The sequence below is a fragment of the Solanum pennellii genome, chromosome 6 (genome assembly GCF_001406875.1).
Source record: "Solanum pennellii chromosome 6, SPENNV200".
Classification (NCBI taxonomy): Eukaryota; Viridiplantae; Streptophyta; class Magnoliopsida; order Solanales; family Solanaceae; genus Solanum; species Solanum pennellii.
Genome location: NC_028642.1, coordinates 39,435,508 through 39,461,455, shown reverse-complemented (window position 1 = coordinate 39,461,455; position 25,948 = coordinate 39,435,508). Strand labels below are relative to the sequence as shown.

At 34.9% G+C, this 25,948-nt stretch overlaps 1 protein-coding gene across 3 annotated transcripts; it reads right to left on the bottom strand.

The window, feature by feature from the left end:
- Nucleotides 1–131: 131 nt before the first annotated feature.
- Nucleotides 132–25,387, bottom strand: LOC107023759 (probable inactive serine/threonine-protein kinase scy1). 3 transcript variants are annotated; one of them, XM_015224552.2, is made up of 22 exons: nt 25,105–25,387; nt 24,999–25,010; nt 19,440–19,538; nt 19,171–19,322; nt 17,060–17,132; nt 16,363–16,485; nt 15,925–16,033; nt 15,244–15,323; nt 15,063–15,144; nt 13,725–13,864; nt 13,528–13,638; nt 13,323–13,439; nt 13,077–13,166; nt 12,040–12,093; nt 11,873–11,947; nt 11,585–11,660; nt 11,314–11,413; nt 9,319–9,388; nt 2,031–2,101; nt 1,578–1,690; nt 1,170–1,427; nt 132–795 (listed from the first exon to the last, which is right to left on the bottom strand). In XM_015224552.2, exons 1-22 carry the CDS (start codon nt 25,228–25,230, stop codon nt 440–442), a joined length of 2,487 nt encoding a protein of 828 aa, XP_015080038.1. In that variant the 5' UTR covers nt 25,231–25,387; the 3' UTR covers nt 132–439. The 3 variants fall into 3 exon arrangements, with proteins under 3 accessions (XP_015080038.1, XP_015080040.1, XP_027773618.1); XM_015224554.2 differs by lacking the exon at nt 24,999–25,010 and having other exon boundaries at nt 25,105–25,386; XM_027917817.1 differs by lacking the exons at nt 24,999–25,010; nt 25,105–25,387 and adding an exon at nt 24,898–24,993.
- Between the last annotated feature and the right edge of the window lie 561 nt (nt 25,388–25,948).

The window sequence follows — 25,948 nt, the reverse complement described above, 5'->3', positions numbered from 1 at the left end:
ATAATAATATATGATTGATTAGTTAAAAGCAAAACTAATCTTTTACATTCTGCATCAACTTGAAACAATTAACATTCTGGCATTGAGTCGTTTTGGAGCGACTGCTGAAAATGAAAAATAAAAGCTTTACGTACAGGGAAAACAAGAAAAACAAACATACTATACTGCAGGGCTTTTTTCACAAAGCTATCTCTCTACATTAGCCGAAAAGTAATGGCATCTATCATTTACAATGAACTGATTACTTTTATTACAGGGCGAGAACAAAGATTTCAAGTGTTTTGACATAAGGAGACAATTATATATTGAGAAATCTAGTAACATAACACATCTATAGAACTTCCATTTACATATTTCAGTTGGAACTTTAGCCGCCTCGGGGAAAAAATTTACAGGATCAACTCAAATCTGCTGCGGAGCCTTAGTTTGCTTTTGTAATTTACATTCCAGATGATGTTCGGTTTACTCTTTGCGCACCCAATTTAGGAGCTGCGGGTTTGGTTCCTCGGCCTCGCCCAATTGAAGGTCTTGCTGAGGAAGTTGGCATAGGAGCTGCAATAGCAGCCCAGGGGTCATTGTCATCAAGTGCTCCACTTCTTTTCACGTTAAAAGGCTTAGACGAAGGAGCTGGGGCTGCTATGGCAGCCCAAGGATCGTCATCGTCAACCTTTTTGTTTGCTCTTGAGTTTAATGGCTGAGAAGTTGCTCTTGGAGCAGGAACAGCTAAAGAACCCCACAAATCTTCATCATCATCTTTACTCATCTTAAGAGTGGTTTTACCCCGCAAACCAGTTCCTACCACAAACATTAAAGAAAAGAAATTAGATTTGACTTGACAATCAAATGATATTATCTGCTTCCTATTTCTGGTCTTTAATTCCTTCATTATGGCTCTCTAGGGTGGGTTGTGTGGAAAGAGGGTAGGGGAAAGGGAGAGCATTGCCAGAATCAGTTAAAAACTCAAGTTTCCTATAAGCAATCAGACACAACCTATAATTATGAATTGCAGCAGTTGATCCCCCAGTCATACACAATTTGTTACCCAGCCAAACCCCCATTGGTTTTGGACCTTGCCTTTTGTTACACGCGAACCAATGAATTGCAATCTTCCTAGAGACATATAGTAGATGGAAGCATTTATTTACACTCAAATTTACCATGCATTCTACCTTGTGGTTTTGGTTGAGAGACAGGACGCCTTTGAGCAGCTTGAATATTTGCAAGAGAAGGAGATGGTTTTGGTTCTTCTTGTGGATTGATATCATCCCAACCATCTTTGTCACTATCATGACCCTCATGAATTCCACTTTCAAGTTCTCCCCATCCATCAGATGATGCTGGGGATACAGGAATAGGATGATCTGCAACATCTGCTCCAGAACTTATATGGACTGGTTTTATACTCGCACTATCTGCAACTATGTGATCTGACGAAACCAATATCAGTAACAAATCCGGAGGCAAAAGGCATCTTCATAAGCATTAAACTGATTTTGAAAATCAATGTGACAATCATCTCAGCTATCCACTAACGGAAGTAGCATAATGCAAAGGAAACAAGTTGGTAAGAATCATACTTGAGCTAGCATCGGGGACTGCAGAAGCAAGAGTCACACTAGAAATAGCTGGAGCATTGAGATTCTGTTCAGAGGTTTTGCCTCCTTTAAGCGTCAGTGAGCTCATAGCCCAGCTGCATCAAAGCAATGAAGGCATATTGAAGTGAACAAGAAAGAAAAATGCAAACTGAATAAAGGAAAGGAAAATCACACAGCTTCCATCACAGTGAATGGACTTCAATTACATTTGCCATTCCTAGTAATAATTCCTCAATAAAATACTCTAATACATAATCAACGCCCTTCAAATTGCCATAATCACAGGAAATACAAGTCAACAGAATGTTTCAGCCATTATTATGGCCAAATTCAGGAAAATTAGCTTTAAATTTTGATTTTTTTTCAGCTTCTTGCCAAATCAGTGTTGTGGCGGTCAAATGTTGAAGTAGCAGCAAAAATAGAACAGAAGTATACCCAAGCAAACCCGCATTTCCCGGAATCGATGAAGTTCCCATGCTTGTAGTGCTGGTATCTCCGGTGCTCGTCTGTATAAGCCCAAAAAAGACTTATTATAAGCTCAGGGGGAGGGGGAGAGAAAAAGAGATTCACATACAGTGAAAATGCGACAAAGATCAGAAATGGGGCCACTGATGGGAGACAAGGATGACTACCACGAAAAGGACAAATTTAAACATGTAGAGAACTCATGCAAGCAAGCAAACAACGAATAGTTATCTTAACAAGAGTAATATATGTTGATCATACCCAAAATGCCCACTAATGTGGTAAAAGGTTAGATCATATATTATTATAAGTGGGAAGCTTCTAACCTCAAAGTTGAATTACCATTTTACCCTTATTTTACCTCTAAAATAAATTAATATTAATATCTATTTAATTAATTAAATATTAAGTAAAAGTTATATTTAAATTCATGCATCAAATAAGATCTTAATGCATCATATATTCATGTACTAATTAAATGTAGATATTGAAGAGTCTAATAACCTTTCAACTTTAATTTCTAAGATAAGTGGGGGTAATGAAGAGTCTATCAAACACACTCACACCACATTATATATATTCCTTATTTTATTCAAGTTTGTAATCATCTTGCATACTAGAGTAGGTTAGTCTACATCCCTTGTAAAATTTTCATTACCAGTTTGTAATTATAAGAATTCTTACTATTTTATTTATTTGTATCCTTTAAAATTTCATACATATTCATCTTCTTTTTGTTGAGAAATATGTAAACTATGATAGTTACAAGATGAATATACTTCAACATGAAGTTGTAAGTAAATATTTATTTTTCACATCTCCATCGTTTTGAGTTTTTAAATATAACTTTGTAGTTGATTATTGTATTTTTGTATTCATCCTTTCTTCTATTTTAAGATATATATAGTAAAGCTAATTACATTTTTTGTATTTATCATTAATTATTTTGAGGGTAAACATGCTAAATCCCATAGAATAATGATTATGTATTTTTCATTGTTTGATAATCATTTATTTTTTTAAACCCACATATTTGTACTTTTTCCTTTTTATATGTAATCTCAAATGTCCAAAAAATTCATGTACTTAACTGTTATAGAGAGGTACAAAATAAGTGCAAAAGTAAAAATAAAATAAAAAATAATGTATAGTAAAAAATGACTAAATGATACATTGAATAATATTATTTTAGAATTTATTTATATATATATATATATATATATATATCAAGAAATACAGTTTATCTTTATTCTTAACATATTCATGCCTTCTTTTCTGTTTGTCTTATTTATTATTATATATGATTATAGTTTTTTATGCATATGATATGTTTCGTCTAGAGTAAATCATGTTTTGTCTAGAATAAGTCTACTTTTAACAAAATGTAATTCAATCAGTATGAAAATATTTTTGTCTATATATTTAAATGTGATGTCTTTTTTTATGGATGTCATGTCTTTATTTATTCTTTTTTTCGTTTGAAATTTTAATTTTTTCTATAAATTTGATGGTATACGGCCCAAACATTTTGTAATATTTTTCTTTATACGTATCTTTTTTATAGACAATTTCTTTTTTGATTATTAAAACTTATGTTTAATAATTAAAATATAGTAATTCCTCTGATAAAATAAATGTTCATTTTTCATGAAGTATTTAATATATCAGACCTCCAACATCTAACACAAGATTTTCATGTTATACTTTGTGCAAAGTTAAATTCTTATGTTAAACTTACATATGAAAGGACTTAGATTTGAACTTAGCTATATAAATTAAAATTTTCTAATATCAATTAGGGGACAAACGTGCGATGCACGTTCCGAGAACTAGTTTAAAGAAAACAAGCCAACAAGAACACCTAAGTTGAACACAAGAAAACAACACCTAAGTTGTACACAAGAAAATATTTTCTGAATAGATGCAGAAATGTTCAAAAAGCTTGTTAAATTAGGTCTTGAGCCCAACTCACACCTAGGGGTGTCAAATATGAGCCCAAATATAGGTAATCCACCTAAAATTACGAATTGGGCTCAAGATAATTTGAATTCGGCCAATCTCAACTCATCCAAGCCGTAACCATTTAAAATGAGTCTTCAATTGCGCCCAATTCAATCTCCAACCCGTTTTAAGACTCTTTATTTGCAAAGGTATAGTGTATGTTTCCATATTGAAAGGTATGAATAATCTATTTCATATCTTCTAAGATTTATTTATCCATTTGTAAATTATTATTTTTATTTTCTTGAGTTGAAATTTAGATTGTGGTTATAAAAAGTAAATAACAATATGTTAAAATAATTGATTTTAAGCGGATCAACTTTGATGAGTCATGACCAACCGGATTTCTATTTCAATCCATTAGTATCTCCAATCTTAACCCAACCCAACCCACCCATTTGACATTCATACTCACACCCCCAAAAGCTAGCTCATGAGGGAAGGATTGCTCAAGTACATATAAGCACATATAATCGTTACCTTCTCAAAAAAAAAAAAAACATATAAGCACGCACCAATTTTAACCTACTCTAATACTCCCCTTCACGCGCAGGCCCAATAGGAGCGTGGACTAAGACTGGCAGCGGAACAGGTAAGTCCCGGTTACCGGTCCGGTCCCGGTTTGGTACCGGTTAGTCCCGGTATAGACCGGTTCGGTCCGATTCCAGGACAGGTAACGGGACGGAAACCGGGATTTACCAGTCCCTCCCGGTTCCAGAAATTACCGGTCCGGTCAATTTATTTTTTTAAATCTATCCGTTTATAGTTGTTGGGTAACGGCTAGTGGGCCCCCCCCAACGGCTATTTGACCCAAATTCCAGTCACTTACACTCCTAACCCCCAAACTTTTTTATACCCTAAAGTTTTAAAAATTACACTTTAACCCATTTTTTTACTTATAAATACCCCTAAATTTCATTCTTTTAAATCACAAAATCATCTATTCATCTTCTATTCTCTCAACTCTCTACTCTCTAATCTCTAATTCTCTAATATATAATATCTTAAATTCCGGTGTTGCCTTATATGGTCTTTGGAAATTGGATTTGGAGCTTCAAAATTCAACTTTCAACTTTCCACGTTCGGCTTTTGGCGGTCATAAACGTCTACTTTTTTAAGTATACGTTCGGTACATTTGTTCCAACTTTTATTTTACATTTCATTTATATTTAAATAATTATTTATTTATTTTGTGATTTATTATTTGCATTGCATTTTTCGTATTATATATAATCTCACGTTTAATATTTTAATATGGATTCCGGTAAAAATATTGTTCAAAAAGGAAAGGGTAAAAAAAGTGCATTTGAGCGTGTAAAAAATATGTGTAACTTAACATCCTCCGATAATGCAAAAATCGGTAGTTCTTCTAAATCAAAAACTAAAAAATCTACTATATTAAGAATAAAATACGGATGATTATACACATGTTGATGATACGGTTTTTAATATTGATAGTAATTCAGGATGAGATCCTTATCATTAACATTTACAATATCGCTTTGGTAATTTTGATGAGGATTTGCCTAGTGATAATGATAATGATATTGATAATTATACTGATACGCCTACTTTTGATGATGATGATGATGAAACTGAGCCACCTACGACTACTAATACTCCCAGTCCCGCTCCCTTTCGTTGTCCTGCCCCTGTTCCCCCCGTACATTCTAGGCCTAAGATAGAACGTGCTAAAAGATCGGTTGTTTGGCAATTTATGACACAAAACGAAGATAAAACACAAGTTATTTGTAATAAATGTAAACATAAATTAAATCATAAAACTGTTGGTAAATCTGGCGGGACGGGACATTTGAGTAGTCATTTAATATCTTGTTGTAAAAATGAATTTTTGCATGCTAAAGCAATAGCGGAAGCTAAAAAACGGTACCCCCTTCCTAAAAATGTAGGAGTAGGCGGCTCTAATATGGTACAAACACAATTAAATCCGTCTAATGTTTCTGGCTCTAGTTTACCACTTTCATATAGTAGAGAAAAAGATCTTGAAGAACTAGCTAAAATGATATGTGCTATGGGTTTGCCATTTAGTTTTGCTGAAAATCCCGATTTTATACATTATATTCAAATTGTATATAATCTTAAATTTTAAAGGTTTTGCTAGAAATACAATAAAAAAGGTTGTATTTGATTATCATGCACAACATTTTCAATATCTTCGTTGTTTATTTTATTATAATACTTGTAAAATAGTTATTACTTCTGATATGGGTCGTAGTGTAAACGGTAACGATTATTTGACTGTTACTGCACATTGGATTGATGAAAATTGGTACATGCAAAAAAGAATTTTAGGTTGTAAATGTTGTCAAATGCAAAAAACCGGTAGTTCTATTGCTCAAACTATTTAGATATTTTACAAAGTTATGGAATATGTGATACAATAAGTAGTATAACCTTAGATAATGCTTCAAGTAATAATGTTGTTGTTGAATATTTAAAACCTACTCTTTGTCCTTTCTGTGGTGATAATTATCATATTAGGTGTACTGTACATATATATAATTTGATGGTTAGAGATGGTGTACAGATGTATGATAACGGATGTACGAAAGTAGAAAATGCATGTCATTTTATATTTAAATGTCAAGTTAAGTCCAGGCGTAAAGATTTTCAAAATTGCTGTCTTGAAAATAATCTTCCACCTAGAAAATTCTAAAAACAGTGGCTACTAGATGGAATACCTTATATGAAATGCTTGTAGTCGCTTATGAATATAGAATACCCTTACAAATGGTTTGAAATGCTCATAATTCTGATATGACATATAGACTAGATGATAGTGATTGGCGTGATATACATAAACTTATAGATTTCCTAAAAGTTTTTTACTTAACTACAAAAAGAAAATATGTACTTTATAGTCCATCAATTTGCACTATTTTGCCTGATATTTGTAGGATTTCTTCTAAATTATATCAATTTAAAAATAAACCAAGATTTCAACAAACCATTGAAAAAATGATTCTAAAATTTAAAAAATATTATATTCCTATTCCTCAAATTTATTTAACCGCGTGTTTGTTAAACCCTCAGTATAAAGATGTAGGTGAATCAAAAATGGTTGAAAAATTGTATTTTAACTTAGATATTAATGATGTATATTAGAAGAAATTCCTAGTTGTCAACAAGTTAAAGATAGCATAAAAATTGAAGCTAGAAAATTGTATGATTTATATAATGCTAATATAAATTTATCAAGTGAAAATGAAACTCAAAGCTCTAGGAGTAGATTTGATGAAGATAATATTGATGCTTATTTATATGATTATCTTGAACTTTCTCACGATAATAGAAATGATTTTGATGCCTATGTTAAATCAAAATACAGAACCTACTGAAGATATTCTAGCATGGTGGAGAAATCGCGGCAAAGAATTTCCAAAACTACAACCGATGGCTCGAGATATATTAGCTATGCAAGCGTCGTCAGTAGCTTCGAAAGGCGTCTTTAGTGCAGCAAGGTTTCAACTTGGAGAACATAGGCATTCACTAGCAGCCGACATCTTGGAGATATCGGTATTATTTCGAGATTGAATTAATGCCGAGAGAAGAAATTTGGGTCGTGAACCACTACCGACTAAATTACAAGATGACGTTGATGAAGTAATGCAGGATTATAGTGACAACGGGATTGAAGCAATGGAAGATCTTTCTATTCAACCAATTCCCGAACATGTTACTAAAGAAATGTTGAATGATTTACGAAGGGATTTATATGGTGGCACCAACTATTAGTAAGAGTACGATAATTCGAGATTTGATTCAAACAGAACCCTTCCTAGAAGGTGGCTGTGTAGATTAAATTTTGTAATACTCTACTAATATTTTTGTAAATGTAATTGTAATATCAAATAAATATTAAATAAAAATATAGGCTATTCGCCTTAATTTGTTTATAAATATTGTTGTATTAAATTTAATTTTTAATATTGTCAATTTTTAATTTTATAACTTTAAAGTTTGAATTTAAAATTTTCAAACTTTAAGAGTTTGAAATTTAAATTTTATAACTTTAAAATTTGAATTTAAAATTTCCAAACTGTAAAAGCTTGAATTTAAAAATTTCAAACTTTAAAAGTTTGAAATTTAAATTTTATAACTTTAAAGTTTGAATTTACAATTTCCAAACATTAAAGTTTATAAAATTTAAATTTCGAACTTTAAAAGTTTGAAAATTTTAAATTAAAACTTTAAAGTTTGAATTTAAAACTTTCAAACTTTAAGAGTTTGAAATTTAAATTTTATAACTTTAAAGTTTGAAAAATTAAAATTCTTTAACTTTTAGAGTTTGAAATTTAAATTTTTAATTTTTTAATTATTATAATAAAAATTATATTCAATTAAAAAAATTAAATCTTTATGTTTTAAATAATTTAAATTAATTTTTTTTTAATTTAATACCGGTCCGGACCGGCATACTACCGGTTCCCTTCCGGACCGGGACGGAATATGACAAAATTTACCGGTTTACCGGTCCGGTCCGGTCCCGGTTTCGGAACGGTACCGGAACTTACCGGTCTGGTTCACCCGATTCCGGTAACGCCGCCAGACTTAGCGTGGACGGGGAGCGCATTACCCAACCCAACCCACCCCACCCATTTGACATCCCTACTCACACTCCAAAAGCTAGCTCATGAGGGAAGGATTGCTCAAGTACATATAAGCAGACCACCAGTTTTAACCTACTCTAATACTCCCCTTCACACGCAGGCCCAAAGACAGCGTGGACCGGGAGCCCAAAAGGGAATAGACCTGACACCAGTACCATGTAAACATATGACACTTGGGCCTAACTCAACCTTGAAATCTAGCTCATGAGGGAGGACTATCCAAGTCCATATAAGCAAACCACCAGTCAATTCCCCAACCAATGTGGTACTTAAACCCACTCTAACAAAGCTGAAGGCAGTCTAGTGTCAAAGTTTATCCAAGTAAACAGGGAAAAGCTCCCACAAAATGGAAGAACTATACTGCCCCACCGAGCAGTTAATTATCGCATGGATTAACAAGTAGAAACTGTTGCTCTGCCAGATAGAACAAGGCAGTCTGTCTGCTGAGCAGTTCATGACTTCAACGGGGTTAAAGACCTTTTTCTTTTGGCCATAACAAAGTTAACCCCACAAGGTAATACCATCTATTGATCTCTCATCAGAGCTTCACAGGAAGAGCTTTAAAACTCAAGACTATTATGTGGAAAACATATGTGCATGAAATAAAAATCAAGAAGAATATATACCTTGTCATGGTGCTGCTTGACTATTTGCAAAAATTGGTCAACCGCTTGAAATGCTTTTTTACGAACATCGCTGTTTCACCAAAAGGGGGCAGAAAGTGCAGACACAGAAATGGTTGTCCAAATGATCAGAATAATTGATTCGCTCAAGCACAATGAAGGTTTGCAAAGTAATATCAAGCAGATAAACATCAAATAATCTTCACCGTCATCTGGGCCAAGGAAAACAAATATTCCACACAAATACTCCCTCCACCCAATTCATACTCTTCCTACTTTGAGACATTCCAAAGATGTTTTGACAGCATCGCATTAATTATTTTCTTTTAAGAGTTCAACTTAATTTTACTCTTCAACTAATTTTCTTTATATGAAATGTTACTTTTATCCAATTAACTTTCGAATCATTAACCTCATATCCTTAAACTGCAACTAATATAAGACAAAACCCAAACTAGTGGAACAGAGATAGTAAAAAAGCCAGAAAGTTGGAAACTGTTTTGGAGTACCATATTAGAAGTTTCTGTAGTTCAGTTTTGCTTGGCACTAGCACAAGCTAGAGGTTCGCAAAATAAACAAATCAAAGCCTTCCTTTTGATAACCAACAAAACCATTGTTCCAGGCCTCCAGCTTCAGAACTTGGTGGATAATATGCCTGGTCCTCTACTGCAAACATGTGTTACTTTCTTAAAGTTCACCCATTACAGCAATGTTTATAAGCATCTAGACAGCCAAAGAACAAATAATTGTGACACTAATTCAGATTGGAGAGCTAACTCAATCAGCCTAACATTAAGCATCCACAAATGAAACAAGCAATAACAGCACTCCAATTAGCTTTACATATTCTGGGAGAGAAAATGCTCCAAGTTACTAGTTTCAAGGTAAATTTTTGGTTCAGTTTCTGAGCACATCCAGTCAACTCTAACGAAGATCTCATGTTGGAGCTGTGTTTTTGCCAATCATTTTACTAGTGACTGCCATAATACTCTGGTTGGAGGTATTTAGTATGGAGAACAGAATGTATTTCATTTCGGGGTGAGGAAGGGTTATGATCTAACTGTGTGTAGTACTGATTCAGATATATGGTCTGATGTAGCAAGAACTCGATGTGAAGGATGGCAATCAGCAGGAAGATATTCCTTAGGATATGCTAGTCAACGCAACATTAATTACATGTGAGAGAACAACTACTACAGATAGAAAGCAAAATGCAAAAGCTGAAGGAACTTATATTGAGGCGTTGGCCAGAGGCAAATGGCAGATCAATGATAATATACAGGTCATGCAGTCAACTGGGAAACCCATCAGAGTTGAAGGAGCTATCTATCCTTTGAAATTAGATCTCCTGAGAAGATGTATGGTTGGAAGATTCATCGGCAAATATTAAAATCCAACTCACAATGCAGTGTGTAGATGGATTTACAACACAGGGAAGGATGCTTATGGTGTTCAGGTGTAAGACATGAATGTTTTCCAATTTTGATTCAAGTTTCTGACGAGGAAGATGGAGGAAGATATTTTGGTTGGTCATTGGTGAATGGAGATGGCCGCGAAGCACCTTGGAATTAAATTGGTGGAAACCGGCGTCTGCCGTCTGGATGCATTCCGACTGTTAAATCTATGATTGGGTTTGGATCAGAGTTTTGGGGCTACCACTTTTTTATGGAACCAGAAAATCATGAAGGAGAGATATGTGAGAAATCTCACGGTTGGCTGGAGGCAAGGAAGAGATGGGACTCAAGAACCATCTGAGATGTGCTTGAATCAGAGTAAAGAGTCAATTGGAGAATACTCTCCATACACTGGAGATTGAAAACGAAGGCATATATATCTTTTATACTTCTGATCTGGTGCGAGTCTCTGACGAGATTAATCGAACTTCCGGTAGAAGATGGAGAAGTACCAGATTATTCTAGGTGTGATAGATTCTAGATGAAAACACTGAGAGGCAAGGATTCAGAGAACAGTAAATGTAACTTGAAATCAGAAACATACCAGTCTGGATCAATGGTAAGTACGACAATATTAGGCAAAATTTTTGTTGCAATCTCTACTATGTCATAATAAGAACTGGTAGCACTCAATGCCATGACACCTGCCATAAAGAGTATTCACATCCATTAATAATGAAGAGAGGAAAAGGAGGAATAGAAATGGCAATCACGGTCATCACAAAGTCAAAAGATTCTAAGCAGAAAATATCAACTCAAGAAGATTTATTCAGCTAATCAATATGAAGTAAAATGCAGAAAATATATGTTCCTACCTGCTCCTCTTGCAGGTGAAAATGTATCACGCAAGGCACGAACAGTGAACGCATTAATTAGAACTCTTTTCCTTGTCTACAAACAAAAAGGTCCATCAATTTCCATCTCTACAGAAAGAGGCCTTGCAAAAGCATTAAAAAGTAAGTGTAATAACATCTGTGCATTAATTTTTTTCTTTACACATGAGAAGTGTAACCAATATAAAGAAAGTGCTTTAGACATTTGAAGAAGCATTTCACTTTTATGAATTCTGCACTAGTATGAGCATGAAACAATCAACTTCTTACCCCCTCGTTGAGGTAACCGGCAATGTTTCCAAGCAATATGGTTGTGTTCGTTCTAATTGCAGGTTCTTCATCGACCTAAATAAGCAACAAATATAAGAGCAAAAGACTGAAGCAAAGAAATTAGACACACAAGCAAAATTAGTAATTTTGCACCTGAAGATGCATACCTGTAGCTTGGAGAGATATTTCAACAAAGATCCGGATATAGTGCGATGTGACAGCTACAATGAGAATTGGAAGGGACATCAGTTTGCAAGATCCTAGTAACAAACATAATATGCAACTTCTTAAAAAGCATGAAGATTTCTAAAACACCAATATATCCTTGTCAGATACCATAAAACAGATCAGGGGCTGGACATGTGCCATAAACATATTGACCAACTTCTGATTTGTTTATGTTCAAACTATCAATAGCATATCTTTCAAAATGACTTTTTCTTCAATGCATTGATGACTTACTTTATGATAATTTTAGTTTTCTAAAGTATGGAACAAATTTAGAGAAGAAAGAAGTAAAATAAAAGGATGAGAAAAGTGTGTAATGCGGAGTTGATTTTCTACAATGCAACATGCACATTATATGCCGATATCACATCTTCTATTATCAGAACTCACATTTTCTTTAATCCAGAACTCATTGTAGTACACAGTCCACTAACCATTCTCAAGACCATCAATCTTACTTTATTTGTGGCAGTTCAGATAGGTAGTGATTCTTTTTTTTCTTCTTTATAACCGAGAAATCCCCATGGGCTAGTGGCAGACGGTTTGAAATTCGGTGGATATTGGACCTGCCCCTTTAACCTTATCCACTACATGACTACAATATCAGGCTTGGCTATGACGAGGTTCAAACCAATGACACGTGCCTAAACCACACATCGCATGATGCACTCTTACCACTAAGCCAAGGCCCTGGGCATAGGTATAGTTGTTAGATGACCAATTAAGGAAATAAAGATGTTTAAGGGTGGCATGCAGATGCTTAGAATCAAGAATTACAGATTGCCCAGATCATACTTCATGAGGAAAGGGTCAAGTTATAAAGTAAATAATGCTTCAGTTCAGGTAGCCAGTTGTAACTTGCATGTAAAAAACATTTAATGACGAACCATCTATAGAACTTATCCCAAAAGTTGAGAAGTTGCCACCAATTTGAAATAATAGAAAGTACAGGAGCTATAATAGAGAATGCATATACCTTAGGAGCTAATACAAGCATAGATTTAAGTGTCAACTCCCGAAGAAATGCAGATGTGTCAGAGAACCCAGTAGCCACATGTGTATACACCTGATCAAAAGTATTATTAGCCATTCCCATGATCCAAGTGCCAGAGGTTTTTCAGTTCTTGGACATGTTTGCTTTGAAAAGAATAATTGTGTGCTTTGAAAAAAGTAGTTGTGTGCTTGAAATTTAGTGACAACGATGTATTCACTAGTTCCATACCTGCTCATCAACAATTTGTGAAGATAATGACTCTCCATACTGATCAACGTGCTGCAGTAGACTGACTCGGATAGCGCGATCATTGGAGGCAAAGAGTTTTACAATTGTTGGCAGCACCTATATTAGAGGTATAGGATTGATACCGAGAGAAGATGTGATCACTTTGCTGGAATCAGAAAGGAACGGGAAAGATGGAAAGTGTTACCTTGACACTAAACTCCTCACTGGAAAGCCAAGAACCCATTTTTAATAACGCTGTTAAAGCAGGTGCAGCAGCAGAACCAAATTCTAATGCTGAAGCGAGCAAAGGAAGCAACTGCAACAAACATTTTTGAATTTTTTCATTTCAAATACAAGCCACATTGAACCAAAATATATTGTGCTAGAAAAAATTAGGAATACCTTCTTCAGCACAATTTCACGAGGAAGTTGCTCTGTAAGATTTGGAAGCTTACGGAAGAAAGTGTCTTTTTCAACACTGTCTTTGAGATTAAGAATCTCCATGAACTGTATGGTCTCCAATAACTTGTTTTGGAAATATTCTGCCAATGTATGACTAGCAACTTCAGAGTTCGGCGTGTAAATGATACATTAGAAAGAGAAGAGTAATGATAACACCTCAAGGAAGACACAAATAAAAAAAGAAATGAGACTTGGTATAAACCCAGAGGAATAACTACAAAAGCATACCAGATGAGCAAAAGCAAATGTTCTTCACAAGCTGAATGAACAATTTACGAACCAGCAAATTAAGAGGTATAACATAGGCCTAGCAAATATTGTTCACATGATGAATGAACAATTGAAGCACCAGCTGATTAAGAGGTATATAACACAGGCATATGCACCATAGGCTGATCAGAAAGACAAGTCAAATAACACTGATGTGATTTAGCTAGACTGAAGTCCAGAAGAAATACATAGAGTTCAGGACTTGTCTAAAAAGAATATAATAAGGTTCAGAGAAGAAATAAAAATCCAGGGAGGAATAGAGAAATCTTGGAAGGTAAGATGTATACACGGACCAGGAGAGAGAGAAGATATGTATGCAACAAATTCCACTTTCATTTAGCTATCAACACTGGCTATAAAGTTTTACAACGAGATGCTCTGTGAGAAGGATAATAAGGAAAAAACAAAATTGACGAGGAAATGAAATAATTTACTTTCATGATAGATATCAATTAAAGGTTAGGACCATACCATGACTGCCATGTCTATCAATCTCTAAAATCACTTTTTAACCATGAAAACAACACAGCTAAAACAGAGGTTTCATGGGAGCTATGGGAAATAAGTTGACCTTTTCTTCATAAGAAGTAGTGGAAGGTAGGAAGGAAGAAAGAACCACAACAGACTACAAATCCTATATTCCACCTCCAGGAAACATTGATTTACTGATCAAAGATACGTGATAGCTAGCCATTTGCCCATTTCTAAAACAAACAAACCCACTTCTCAGTGAGTCTCTGAATGGGAAGAATCGACTCAGAAGCAAGACAAAACATAGTGTCAAACATTAGCTGGAGCTAATATCTACAGTTAGAAAGACAATCCAGACCAGCACAACAATTATATCATGTGTAACATATATCGATGCAGATTAAGCAACCATTACATTTATCCGAAAAATAAGTTAACAACTTTGCAAGTCAAAGTTAATAGTGGTACCATCTGCAAATCGGAAAGCTAGAGAAGGAAATTTAAACAACAAACTCAAATGAAAACAAGGATGATTACCACCATTCTCCAGAAGTTTTGATGAATTCAATCTGCGAGCAGGAGTAGAACTTAAGAGACGTTGATAATCTGGAAGTAGAGACTGTGAGACAGAAACATAAGCCAATTGTAACAGGATACAAGAATACAGCTAGAATAGTGAAGAGCATGCAAATAAAAACCAGAAACATAGCAGCAATACCTTTGGAATGGAAGCAGTATTACGCAGCTCCTCTGTTTTGCTCAACTTTGTACAAGAAAAGAGTTCATAGATAAGACAGCCTAACAATACCCCAAGAACAAAAGTTAGTTCATGGTGGAAGAAGAAAATTTAAGAACCAAAGCAGTATTCCAAAGACTATCCAAAAGCTCTAACCTCCATTTACATCCAAAAACTGCGACCCCCTTCCCAGTAATTAAAAAAAAAAGACAAACCCAAAATGCATCGCAACAATGATCTGAAAATGGGTATGGGGTTAAGTCATTAGCTAAGAAAAGGTTGATAGTGTGAATGCTTTCTAGTTTTTCTACACAAAGGAAATTAAAAGGCCAGAAACATTGACAGGGTCCCACCAAAACAAACAATTTTCAAATGCACAAATGTGAAACCTAATTATAGAACAACAACATACCCAGTGAAATCCCACTAAATAAGATCTGGGAGGGTAGAATGTATGCAGACCTTACCACTACCTCGTGGAGGTAGAGAGGTTGTTTCCGAAAAAACTAATTATAGAAACATAAACTAAATGCCGGAATGTGAAACCTAATTATAGAAACATAAACTAATGACAAGAAAACATTTATTCTTATAATGATATTCTTAACAAACTAAAGAAGATGTCCAACGTGCCAATCTAAAACCAAAGACAAAGAAACTAACCCAAACCCCAAGAATCTATAGCCCAAGCTGGAGATTTTCTTATTGTCGCCCACTCAGACTTGAGTAGCTCCATGGGTTTGTACTGTGTACCAATAAGCCAATCATATTGCTGAAAACAAAAACAGAAGGTAAAAAGTATATAAATTTATAAAAATCATTCACTAAGCGGCATGACAAACGGGAGAGGGAATAGCATTAACTCATCAGACTGCAGAATGGATGATGCTGTGACAATATATGAGATAGTAATGTAGTCCACCCAGCAAAAACAAAACAACAGAAGAAGAAAGAAAGTAGCTAACAAGTGGCTGCGTCTGGAAAATCCCTTGTTATTTCGTTCCGAAGTCAGAACATAAATTGAGATAATATGATACGAAAACTTAAAAAGAACTTCTGTTCACTAATCTAACCCAGAAGCAGAGGTGACCAATAAGTTACCAGCATTGGTCCAACAGAAGACTCATTATTCCCATCAAATTCCGAAAGAACATCAAAGGCATGCAACTTCCAGTCTAGAGTTTGAGTAACGACAACACTAGCCAGGCAAACGTTGCCATGAACCTGCAGCAATAAAGCACAGTTTGAAACAAATCCATCAAACCAACCAATTGTGGAGATTGAGGCAGATGATGGTCCCCCAGCTTTTTACTTTTTTTCACTTATATCTCTAAAAGTCTGCAAATTTTATAATTTCCCTTGAAAAATGGATACCCTAGAGTCTTTTTGTCCAATTCCAGTATAAGTTGGCCCATCTTCCAAAATCCAGGTTCTGCCATGTCCAAGGACTAAATTATGAAGATTGAGTATACAACAAATGCATCTAAACATCTTATGTACAAAGCTACTGCAGTCTGTTTGCAGTAAGCTGTAGTATTAGAACTGTTTTGTTTCTTTTTTAGAGATAGGAAGTCTGCTCCTATCTGGTTTTGTATTTATTCCAATTGGTATAATTTTGTTTACCAAAAATAAAAGTTACCAAGTTCAAAAAAAATTGTTTACCAAAAATAAATTATAAACCTATGGAGCAATATCTTATTTAGCAAATATTCAAAACTTCCGAATCGCTTCCCATGAATATAGCTAAATGTGATCTTCAACATGGAAAGCAAATCAATTCCATTAGGTATTTACTTACAAGTTTGCAGTCATTATTCAAGAAGCTCACAGCTTTCGCGATTCGATGCAGTCCCCATGCGTAATACTCATCTCTGCCACATATGGTGAGATGCATTAATAAGATATTGTCAAAAGTAAACAACACGTTGAAGAGACATGAGAATCACAGTGATATCTTAGGGTGTGTTCAGTGTGAAGGAAATGTTTTCCCGGAAAAAGGTGGGTTTTTCTTTCATATTTTCTTATGTTTGGTAGGTAAGCAAAAAATATTATTCTCTAAGACAAGTAGAGACAAGTAGTATGGGAGGTGGGTGTGGTCGTGGGGAGGGTAGGGGTGTGGGGTGATGGAGGCGGGAGCTACGGGGAAGGGAGTGAAAATGAGTTATTTTGGAGGGTGGAAGGACACAATCAATGTGTGGTGCCACTTGTATAGCTTGTTTTCCCTACTTTAGGGAAGTCATTTTCCCCATTTTTAAGTAGTTTCCTAGAAAACATGTTTTCCATAAATTTTGACCAACCAAACATGGGAAAATTGGAAAACATTGTCTTCTTTCCACCATATTGAACACACCCTTAAGACGCCAAAGGATTTCCAAGATCAAATTGTCAAAGCAAAATCACACACAAGCACACAACTGAACATCCAACCAATCAGTACTTAAATCTCTCACAGCTACTCCAACAAAAAGAACAGCAAAATCATGGTGTTTTTTACCCATTTCTTGGTAAATTCTCCCAACTATATTTGAAATGAATTGGTTATCCATAAAGAGAAAGAAAGTTTTCTTCTAGTTACGCTTAACAAATAATATCCATTGAGATGCACGCTTCAAAATTTGATTTGTTCTAAACATCATTTGATCTCAATTCACCAAAATCTCAAGAACTTTCACATCAAAGAGAAAGTAACTTGTCTGAAGATACTTTTTTTATAAACGAGAAATTTCCTAGAGCCAATGGTGCAAGGTCCGAAACACAGTGAATAATGGGTCTAACCCTCTACACTTCTCCACTTAAATATCAAGCTTTTTGTCTAAAACAGGGTTCAACCTGTGTGGTGAGCCAAAGCGATGCATCAAGCATTGTGCTCTTGCCTCTAGACCAAAGCCTCGGGGGAGATACCTTTAGTCTGAAGGTACCTAATTCACATAAACCTACTTTTAATATTGAGAGAAAAATAACAAACTACTTCTTCCCCTTTCTTTTCAGCTTTCGCACAAATGAAATACACTTGTGGAGACAAATCTTCCCCAATCTAACATTTAAGAGTATGTAATTAGAGTATTGACACAATAATGATAGTGCCAGATATCTGATTTTAATTACAAATACTACCTTACAAGTTAAAAGAAAAGGTATTGACTCAATAATCAGTCCCAAGTTTAAGATTAAAGAACACGTAGAGCAGATAGTATTTATTGTAATGTTAAACCAAATCCTTTTCACAAATAACATTGTAATGGTTAATACAGATCTCTTTTGTGATTCATTGTGTCTTGCATCTCTGGGTATAATTATTTTGCATGTCCAAGTTAAATCATCTCCCCACTATGCCATACAGTTCACAACATTAATACTTCAAATAAATAGCATGAATCTTGGGGAAAAAGTATAACCTACGTACACACAATGAGGAACACCGAAGCCACTCCAATTGTTCATGATATATTTATTTCGAAGCCATAAGAAGAAGTGTGATAAAAACATATAAAACAATATGGGCTACTTGCAAAAAAAAATCTCCCACTCCCTAGCGACCTTAGAAATAGAATAAAAATCCAGTACAATATTTTTAAACACAAAAAAAGGCACTTTTAGCACTTTCTTTGTATAACCAAACAATCAGTGGTTAACATCTCAATATTTTTTTCCTGTAGGTCAACATCTTAACCATTCTTTTGCATTGAAAATGTAAACTTGGTAAAAAAGGAGAAGCAACAACTTCTCAGAAAAATATCACTAGAAACGTGATCGTTGGTCTACATTCCTCGTGAATCTAGCTAGATGCCAATAAAAGATTATAGGTACTGATAAATTGCTGTTACTGTATGTCCCCATTATTGAAACACGGAGTTAAGCAATCAAGCATCTGAATCGTAGAGCGAAAAAGAAGCTAAAGTACATTCATACCTCTGGTTACCTTTTAATCCTAATTCCTTGAGCTTCTCCGAGAGTGGCATGACAGGTTCAGTAACAATATATATGGTAACCTTAGTAGTAGAACCATCAAATGTTTCTGCTTCAGTGCTGTAAAGAAATGACAAAATATTTGGATGCCTAACCTGAAAACAACAAACTGACATTTAGAGGAACTCTGATGAGGAGAAAAGAGTAACTCCAAATATAAGACGATGAGAAGTGTCATTATACTCCCAATTTACAACCAATAATTAGCTTACAGTGCGAAGTCGCTTGACTCCATTTCGACCAGCAGCTAGATGTCCATCATTTGCATTACTACCCGTAAGCGCAAATATTGAGACAGGAGCACCATCATCCTGTAACAAGAGAGAAGATCAACTTCTCTATTGGCATGCAGGAAGGGATGACATTGCTCTTCTCTTCCTTTTAGGGGATAAGAAAAAGATGAAAATTATGTGAAAATAGTACACACCTTTGCTAAGTATCTGGGTACACTAAGCTCAAAAGTGCTCTATATGCTATTGGTTCGTTCAAGTATTATAGCTTAGGGAATCTCACGAGTTACAGTTCCATCAAATAAGGAATTGTTGTTACGATCAGTGTTGTCTAAGGCGTGCTTAAAGTGCGCTTAAGCCTTGAAGCGGGCTCAAAACATGTTGAACGCTTCCCCTCGCTTAATGTGCGTTTCAGTATCGTCATCAGGTTCTAATTAATATTTTTTCTTGCTAATGAGCCTTTTCTGAAGAAGCAACACTAAACCATTGATATTTCACTATATCGTAAAAAAAAGTTTAGTTTCTTTGTTCATTTTTGTCATTCGTGTGCTAAATATTATAAGTCTCAAACTAAATCAATAAATTTATATTTTTTTCTCTCTGTGTTTTTCTCCATTTAAGCTCATGCTTTATTTGTGCTTAAAGCCCCTATGGACCTCAGAGCCTTTTTGCGCTTTTTGCTATTAATAATATCGGTTACATTTCAATTTTTTTGATAACGGGGACATATAGACTAAATTTTAAATTGTTGTTACTATACGTCCCATCATCAAGCAAAAGAAAAGTTAGCTCTGGATGATTTCAGCCTTTCCGGAGAGGTAGAGATAGACCAACGAAGTATTCGGGAGAGATGATCAGACGGGATAGCATGCAACTCCAGCTTATCGAGGGCATGACCTTAGATAGGAGGCTATGGAGGATATAGATTAGGGTAGAAGGCAAGTAGGTAGTTGAGTGATGTCTTGTTGTTAGTTCATATTAGTAGTCATAGTATTGCTCTGGTAATTTCTTATCCTTCAATTTATGTTACTATTTGTTGTTTCTTGCACCTCAATCATCATATTGTTTTCTTATAGTTTATGTTCTATTAATATTTGTTGTTTTGTTATTATCTGTTGTTTCTTGTACTTCTGTTACTTCTTTTTGGGGCTTTTTTTTTTTTGAAATAGTTCTTTTTGGGAGTACTTCAGACTATTTTTCCTTGAGCTAAGGGGGTCTATCGGAAACAACTTTTGCACCTCTGAGGTAGGAGTAAGGTCTACGTAGACTTTACCCTCTCCAGACCCCCATTTTGTAGGACTGGTATGTTGGTGTATCAAGCTAGAGCAACATTTTTATGGTTAAGCAACAAGCATCGATTAGCATACTAGATAAAAGTAGAGCACATAGGAAGTAACTTCTAGAGAACAATCATATTAGAAGCAAAAGATCCATATAGGTGATATCAACGAATTGAGACTAAGGCTTAATCATGTCAAGATACTTCCTTCCGGTCCAGTTTTTGCAAAAATTATTTTTAGACTGTTTAGAGAAAATATGCTAGCAGAAAACCAAGGGAAACTCTACTTATAGAGAAACCTAAACTACAGCATATTAGTATGAAGCAGGTACAAATGAGAGCGGAATGGGTGGTGAGGATTCGTATATCCATCCCCAACATGTTGAGGCACGATTACTATTGTTGTTGTTGTTATGTAGCAACAAGCTTTAGGTTGCAATAAAATAAGTGTATTAGCAAATATAATGCATGCAGTAGCTTTGTGTATTAGACTATTAGTAGTCCCTTGTTTGGTGCACTTTTATATGCCATGTATAACTAATGCTTGCAGTAGTTATTTTGTTATGAATCTTCACGGAAGGATCGATTTCCAAGGCGATATATAAATCAGCTCGTTAAAAGGAAGGCTGAAACCTTAAGAGTTCATTAAAAGAGAGAACTCCTATCTCTTCAGCTCTTCAAAGGGAGACTGAAACCTAAGAGTTCAATGAAAGAGGAGTCTTATTACATTAATAGTAAGTCTAATTCTTATGAAAGTAGAAGACCTAAATCATATTCCAAGCTAATAACTACAACTTAACCTAATCGTTATGAAACTCTAAAACTAAACCATATTCTAGAATAATAAATAAAGCAACTAAAAATATAATTAAATACTTAAATTAATGACTTCCAACGCATCCCTACATTACTCCCCTCACATTGAAAGAGCTTGTCCTCAAGCTCAAGTTTCGGGGCAATCATCCGGAAATTTTGGATCAGTATCAACTTATCCAATTCCAACCCTAGCTTGAAGTTGACATTGACAAATTTCGACTCTATCCGTTTGCTGAAGCACAGCTAATTTTCCATCACGTTGCTACTTTTATGAGGTCCGAATCGTTAATATTCTTCCCAACTCATTAAGACTTTCGCTAGTTTAGGTTGATAATACCATAATGGTGCTAGTTTAAACATGTGAAATCCAGCCATACCAATCTTTTTTGCTTTTCTTTTACGTTGAATTTTTTCAAATAAATGTTCACAGTGATGTGACCGAATTAAAGGATTATTGGTGCCGCTATAAGTAGGTGGTGTATTGCCTTTTGTAACAGGAATTGTTAATATGTTGTTTGGGCATTATTTGACTCAGGTTTGTGGGTTGCTGGTTTTGTGGAGTCAATTCCCAATCTAGACAATTGTTCTTGGATGACTTGAACAATTCTTTCGATGGGGCGTTGTTCCATTGCTGCAATTTTAGAGTCCATTAGGGTTTCTGTAATGATATGTTCTCCTTGAAATCGAGAAATGATCTCATCACTCATTGTGTTAGGCTTTGATACCAAATTGTTATGAATCTTTAGGGAAGGATCGATTTAATACATGCATTAGCATGGTTAAAGACCAAATTACCTCTAAAAAACACTTTTACATCTTTTCCACCATAATTGTGAAGGATACTTTTGTAAATAAATATTTTTATATAATGCAAACTATTTTTAATAAATCAAACCAAACAATGCATAAGATATAATTTATGCATAACTAATGCAAGTTTAACTAATACATGCATTACTAATACACTCTAATGAGCATTATTTGTATACACTCTACCAAAAGACCCCTTATTAAGTTGATATTGCTTGGATCTTCTTTACAGTTTACTCTTTTTTTACCATTACTTCTAAATGGAACACGAGAAGAGAGTGATGTCTTTGTTCCAAAGAATTTCATAAGAATAATCAAAATAATATCATCCACGGATTTTGGTTAAGTTCTTTTTGTAAAATGTTAGGCCATAAACAAAACAAAAAATTGAAATTGTTGTAGTAAGAAGTGATAGCTAGTAGCCACCCAGAAACAGCATAGATTCTTTTTAAACATTATAGAGGAACCTCTATATTACTACCATCTTTGGAAAAGATTGGTAGCCACCATTATAAATATAGAGTAAAGTATATGCCATACTGGCAGAGAAAACAGTAGAAATTCTACAAATATGTCAATCTTAGTTGTTTGCCAATTAGAATGGCAATCATTCCATCAGTTGAGTTACATTGATGAATATGATTTCCAAAATGAACCAAGAACCGGAAACTATCCCCCAAAAACTGCCTAGATGAAGAGAGTTTGGCATCTGTGATGCATGAAACTAAAGGACCTATGTTGAGATTAATGTCTTTTGTTGATTTACAAACCCGAAAGTATTCTGTGAAGAAAAATGCAAAAGAGCCAGATCCATATTGCATGAGTCTTACGTGTTTTGAGAACTGCATATATGGTAAACATTTTGTACTGACATATTTTTAGAGGATATATGGGAAATTATATTCATATTTTTCCTGTATTATTCATAAAATATGAGAGATATTGACAAGATTGTCATGGTAATTGCATTGGGAAGGATTACGTGTAAAGGAGATATTTTTGGGAAGTCGTGTCTGAAGAACCCTTCGGGAGCGCAATTAGATTTGATTTCATATTCTTAATTGATAAGGATCTTTGGAATTTATAGTTTCCTTGTTTATGTGCTTACTAACGAGAAAGAGTATATATTGTATACGTGCTGCAGGAGATCATCATTTATACACATTGAGTTGAGGGGGGGGAGGTCATGAGTTCACAAGTAACATGCAGTTCTTGGAAGATCTGACAACTACCATCTGAGAGTGTGAAGAACTATTCCCTTTTAGTGTCTCACATCAACTCCAGTCCAAGTTCAATTGTATCAGGCTTAGTGAGTACTAACAAGTCATTTTTGAGAAGTACTATTAGGTTGCTGATGTTCTAGTGAAAAAAACAATCGGAGCAATTGTTAGGTAGGTTCCCGTTGTGAAGAACTATTGCGGTAAGCCCACCTCAAGATGAGGGCTCTCCTATTCCAACTTCTCCAGAGATTCCGTTAGCACAGCCTAGACAGCGACGGGTTCTCTGCCCTGCGGGGATGGAGCGACAGAAGTTTTTTTGAGAATTCAAGAGAAGGTCACGGCGAGACGAGCCATTTATCATTACGATAGGTGTCAAGTGGAAGTGCAGTGATGTATGCAGCTGAGGCATCCTAACAGACCAGTAGACTTAAACCTTGTTCCTACATGACCTGATCAATTCGATCAGGCACTAATTGTCGCCGTAAGTTCTTCTAGTAAACAACTGTGTTGCTCCAAGTCAGTGTGATTTGAGGAAATTGGCGTTGAGTGACTGTTGGCATCACGGGTTAGATTTAAGTCTGCAAGGACTTTGTAATTTAAACTTAGGCTCATTGTGTTAGTGAAGTTTGGAGGTAAATCCTACTGGGTAATTTTTGCACCCTTTGAGCTGGGTAATTTTCCATGTAAAACTCTGTGCTCTTATTAATTTTGCAAATTTGTTGTTTCTATTGTCAAACTGAACATACATAACAACCAGGTTCACTAGTGGGGTTAGGCAAATTTAAGTGGTAATGACAATTTGGTACAACTCAATTCGGCCTCCCCCTCTTGAGTTATTAAGGTGCACCCAACGTAACCAGCGGGGTTTTTTCCTTTTGATAAGTTAAAAACTAAAAGACCATTTTCAAAGACCACGTAAGGGGCTTGAAGATGCTAGTAAGTGCATTGCAATTTGATCATGTGTACTCTCAGTTCCACAAGTATAAAATGGTTTTCTGTACAAGTTAAATCAGATAAGATCTACCAAACTAGTTGTGACACCATGAACATAAATTTTGCACGAATCAGATTCCGAGTCTAGTGGGATAGAGCGTTGCTACTATAAATCACTCCAGCAGCTTACCTGTTGACACCTAAGAAGTAATGAACTAACAGAAAGTAGAGAAGAAGTACACTCCTAACTCCCAAGTTCCAGATACCCGGTGGAATAGTCCAGGTTCACGCACACTGGGCTAGACACCACAGTCATTTTAGAAAGAAAAAAAAAAGTTCCATCTAAAAATCACCAACATTACATAATTCAAAATTACATTACCTTCCTAGTCGTCATTACACGAGCCAGCATAGAAAAGAGAATTAATTTTATTAAGCATCATCAAAAGCAAATGTGATAAACTCCATAGTAGAAACATAAACCTGAATGTTCAGCTGGGAGAAATGAAAAGGAGATAAGACTACACCAGGGAAAGCATCCAAGAGTAGATAACGCATAATTGAGTAGAGAAAAAGCGTGGCAACTAACCTTGGAAGTGCCACGGTAGTGAACCCACGATCCCCAAGCAATGGAATAAGGTTCGCCGATGTTGTAAGGCAGATCCTTGAGTCCCGTCCCAGATCCGCCGACGACGCCTTTCAAGAACTTGAACATCCTCTAACTTCCGGTAAAACGCACCAATCTCCGATCAAGGTTAGGAGCGAGTATTTGATCGGATTGTTTAGGTACTGAAATTTGATAAACTACTGGGAGTACTTGATTATATGTATGCTTAGAGAAAAATATTTGTAAAAGCTTTGACTAGTACAAAAGAAATTATACAGAAAAAGAGTCAAAATTGTTTCTAAACCGTCTAAAATAAAATGTGATAATTTTACTCTTCATTTGTAAATAGGTAAAACTTAAATAGATGTAATCTAAGGGTGTGTTTAGTACGAAAGGAAAATGTTTTCGCGAAAAACAAGTAGATTTTTGACTTATTCTTTTATTTCAGTTGGCGAGTAGAAAATATTTTTTGAAAAAGATTTTGATTGTTTAATTTATGAATGAAAAATGTTTATGAGAAATATCTTTTATTTTACTACGGTAGAAAATAATTTTAAAAACAAATTTAATTTTTTAAAAAACAAACTTAATTTTTTATTAAAAAATTAAAAATATTTTTTAAAAATAAACTTTTTTTTTTGGGAGGGGGTGAGGCTAGGGGTGAAAAATAACAAATTTGCAATTGAGAATATTTTTTAAAAACAAACTTGAATTTTATTTTTATTTTTTGGAGGAGGGCTGCTAGGAGGGTGAATCGAGCATAGGGGTGAAAAAAATAATATTTTGAAGTTGAAATTTTTTAATAAAAACAAACTTAAATATTTTT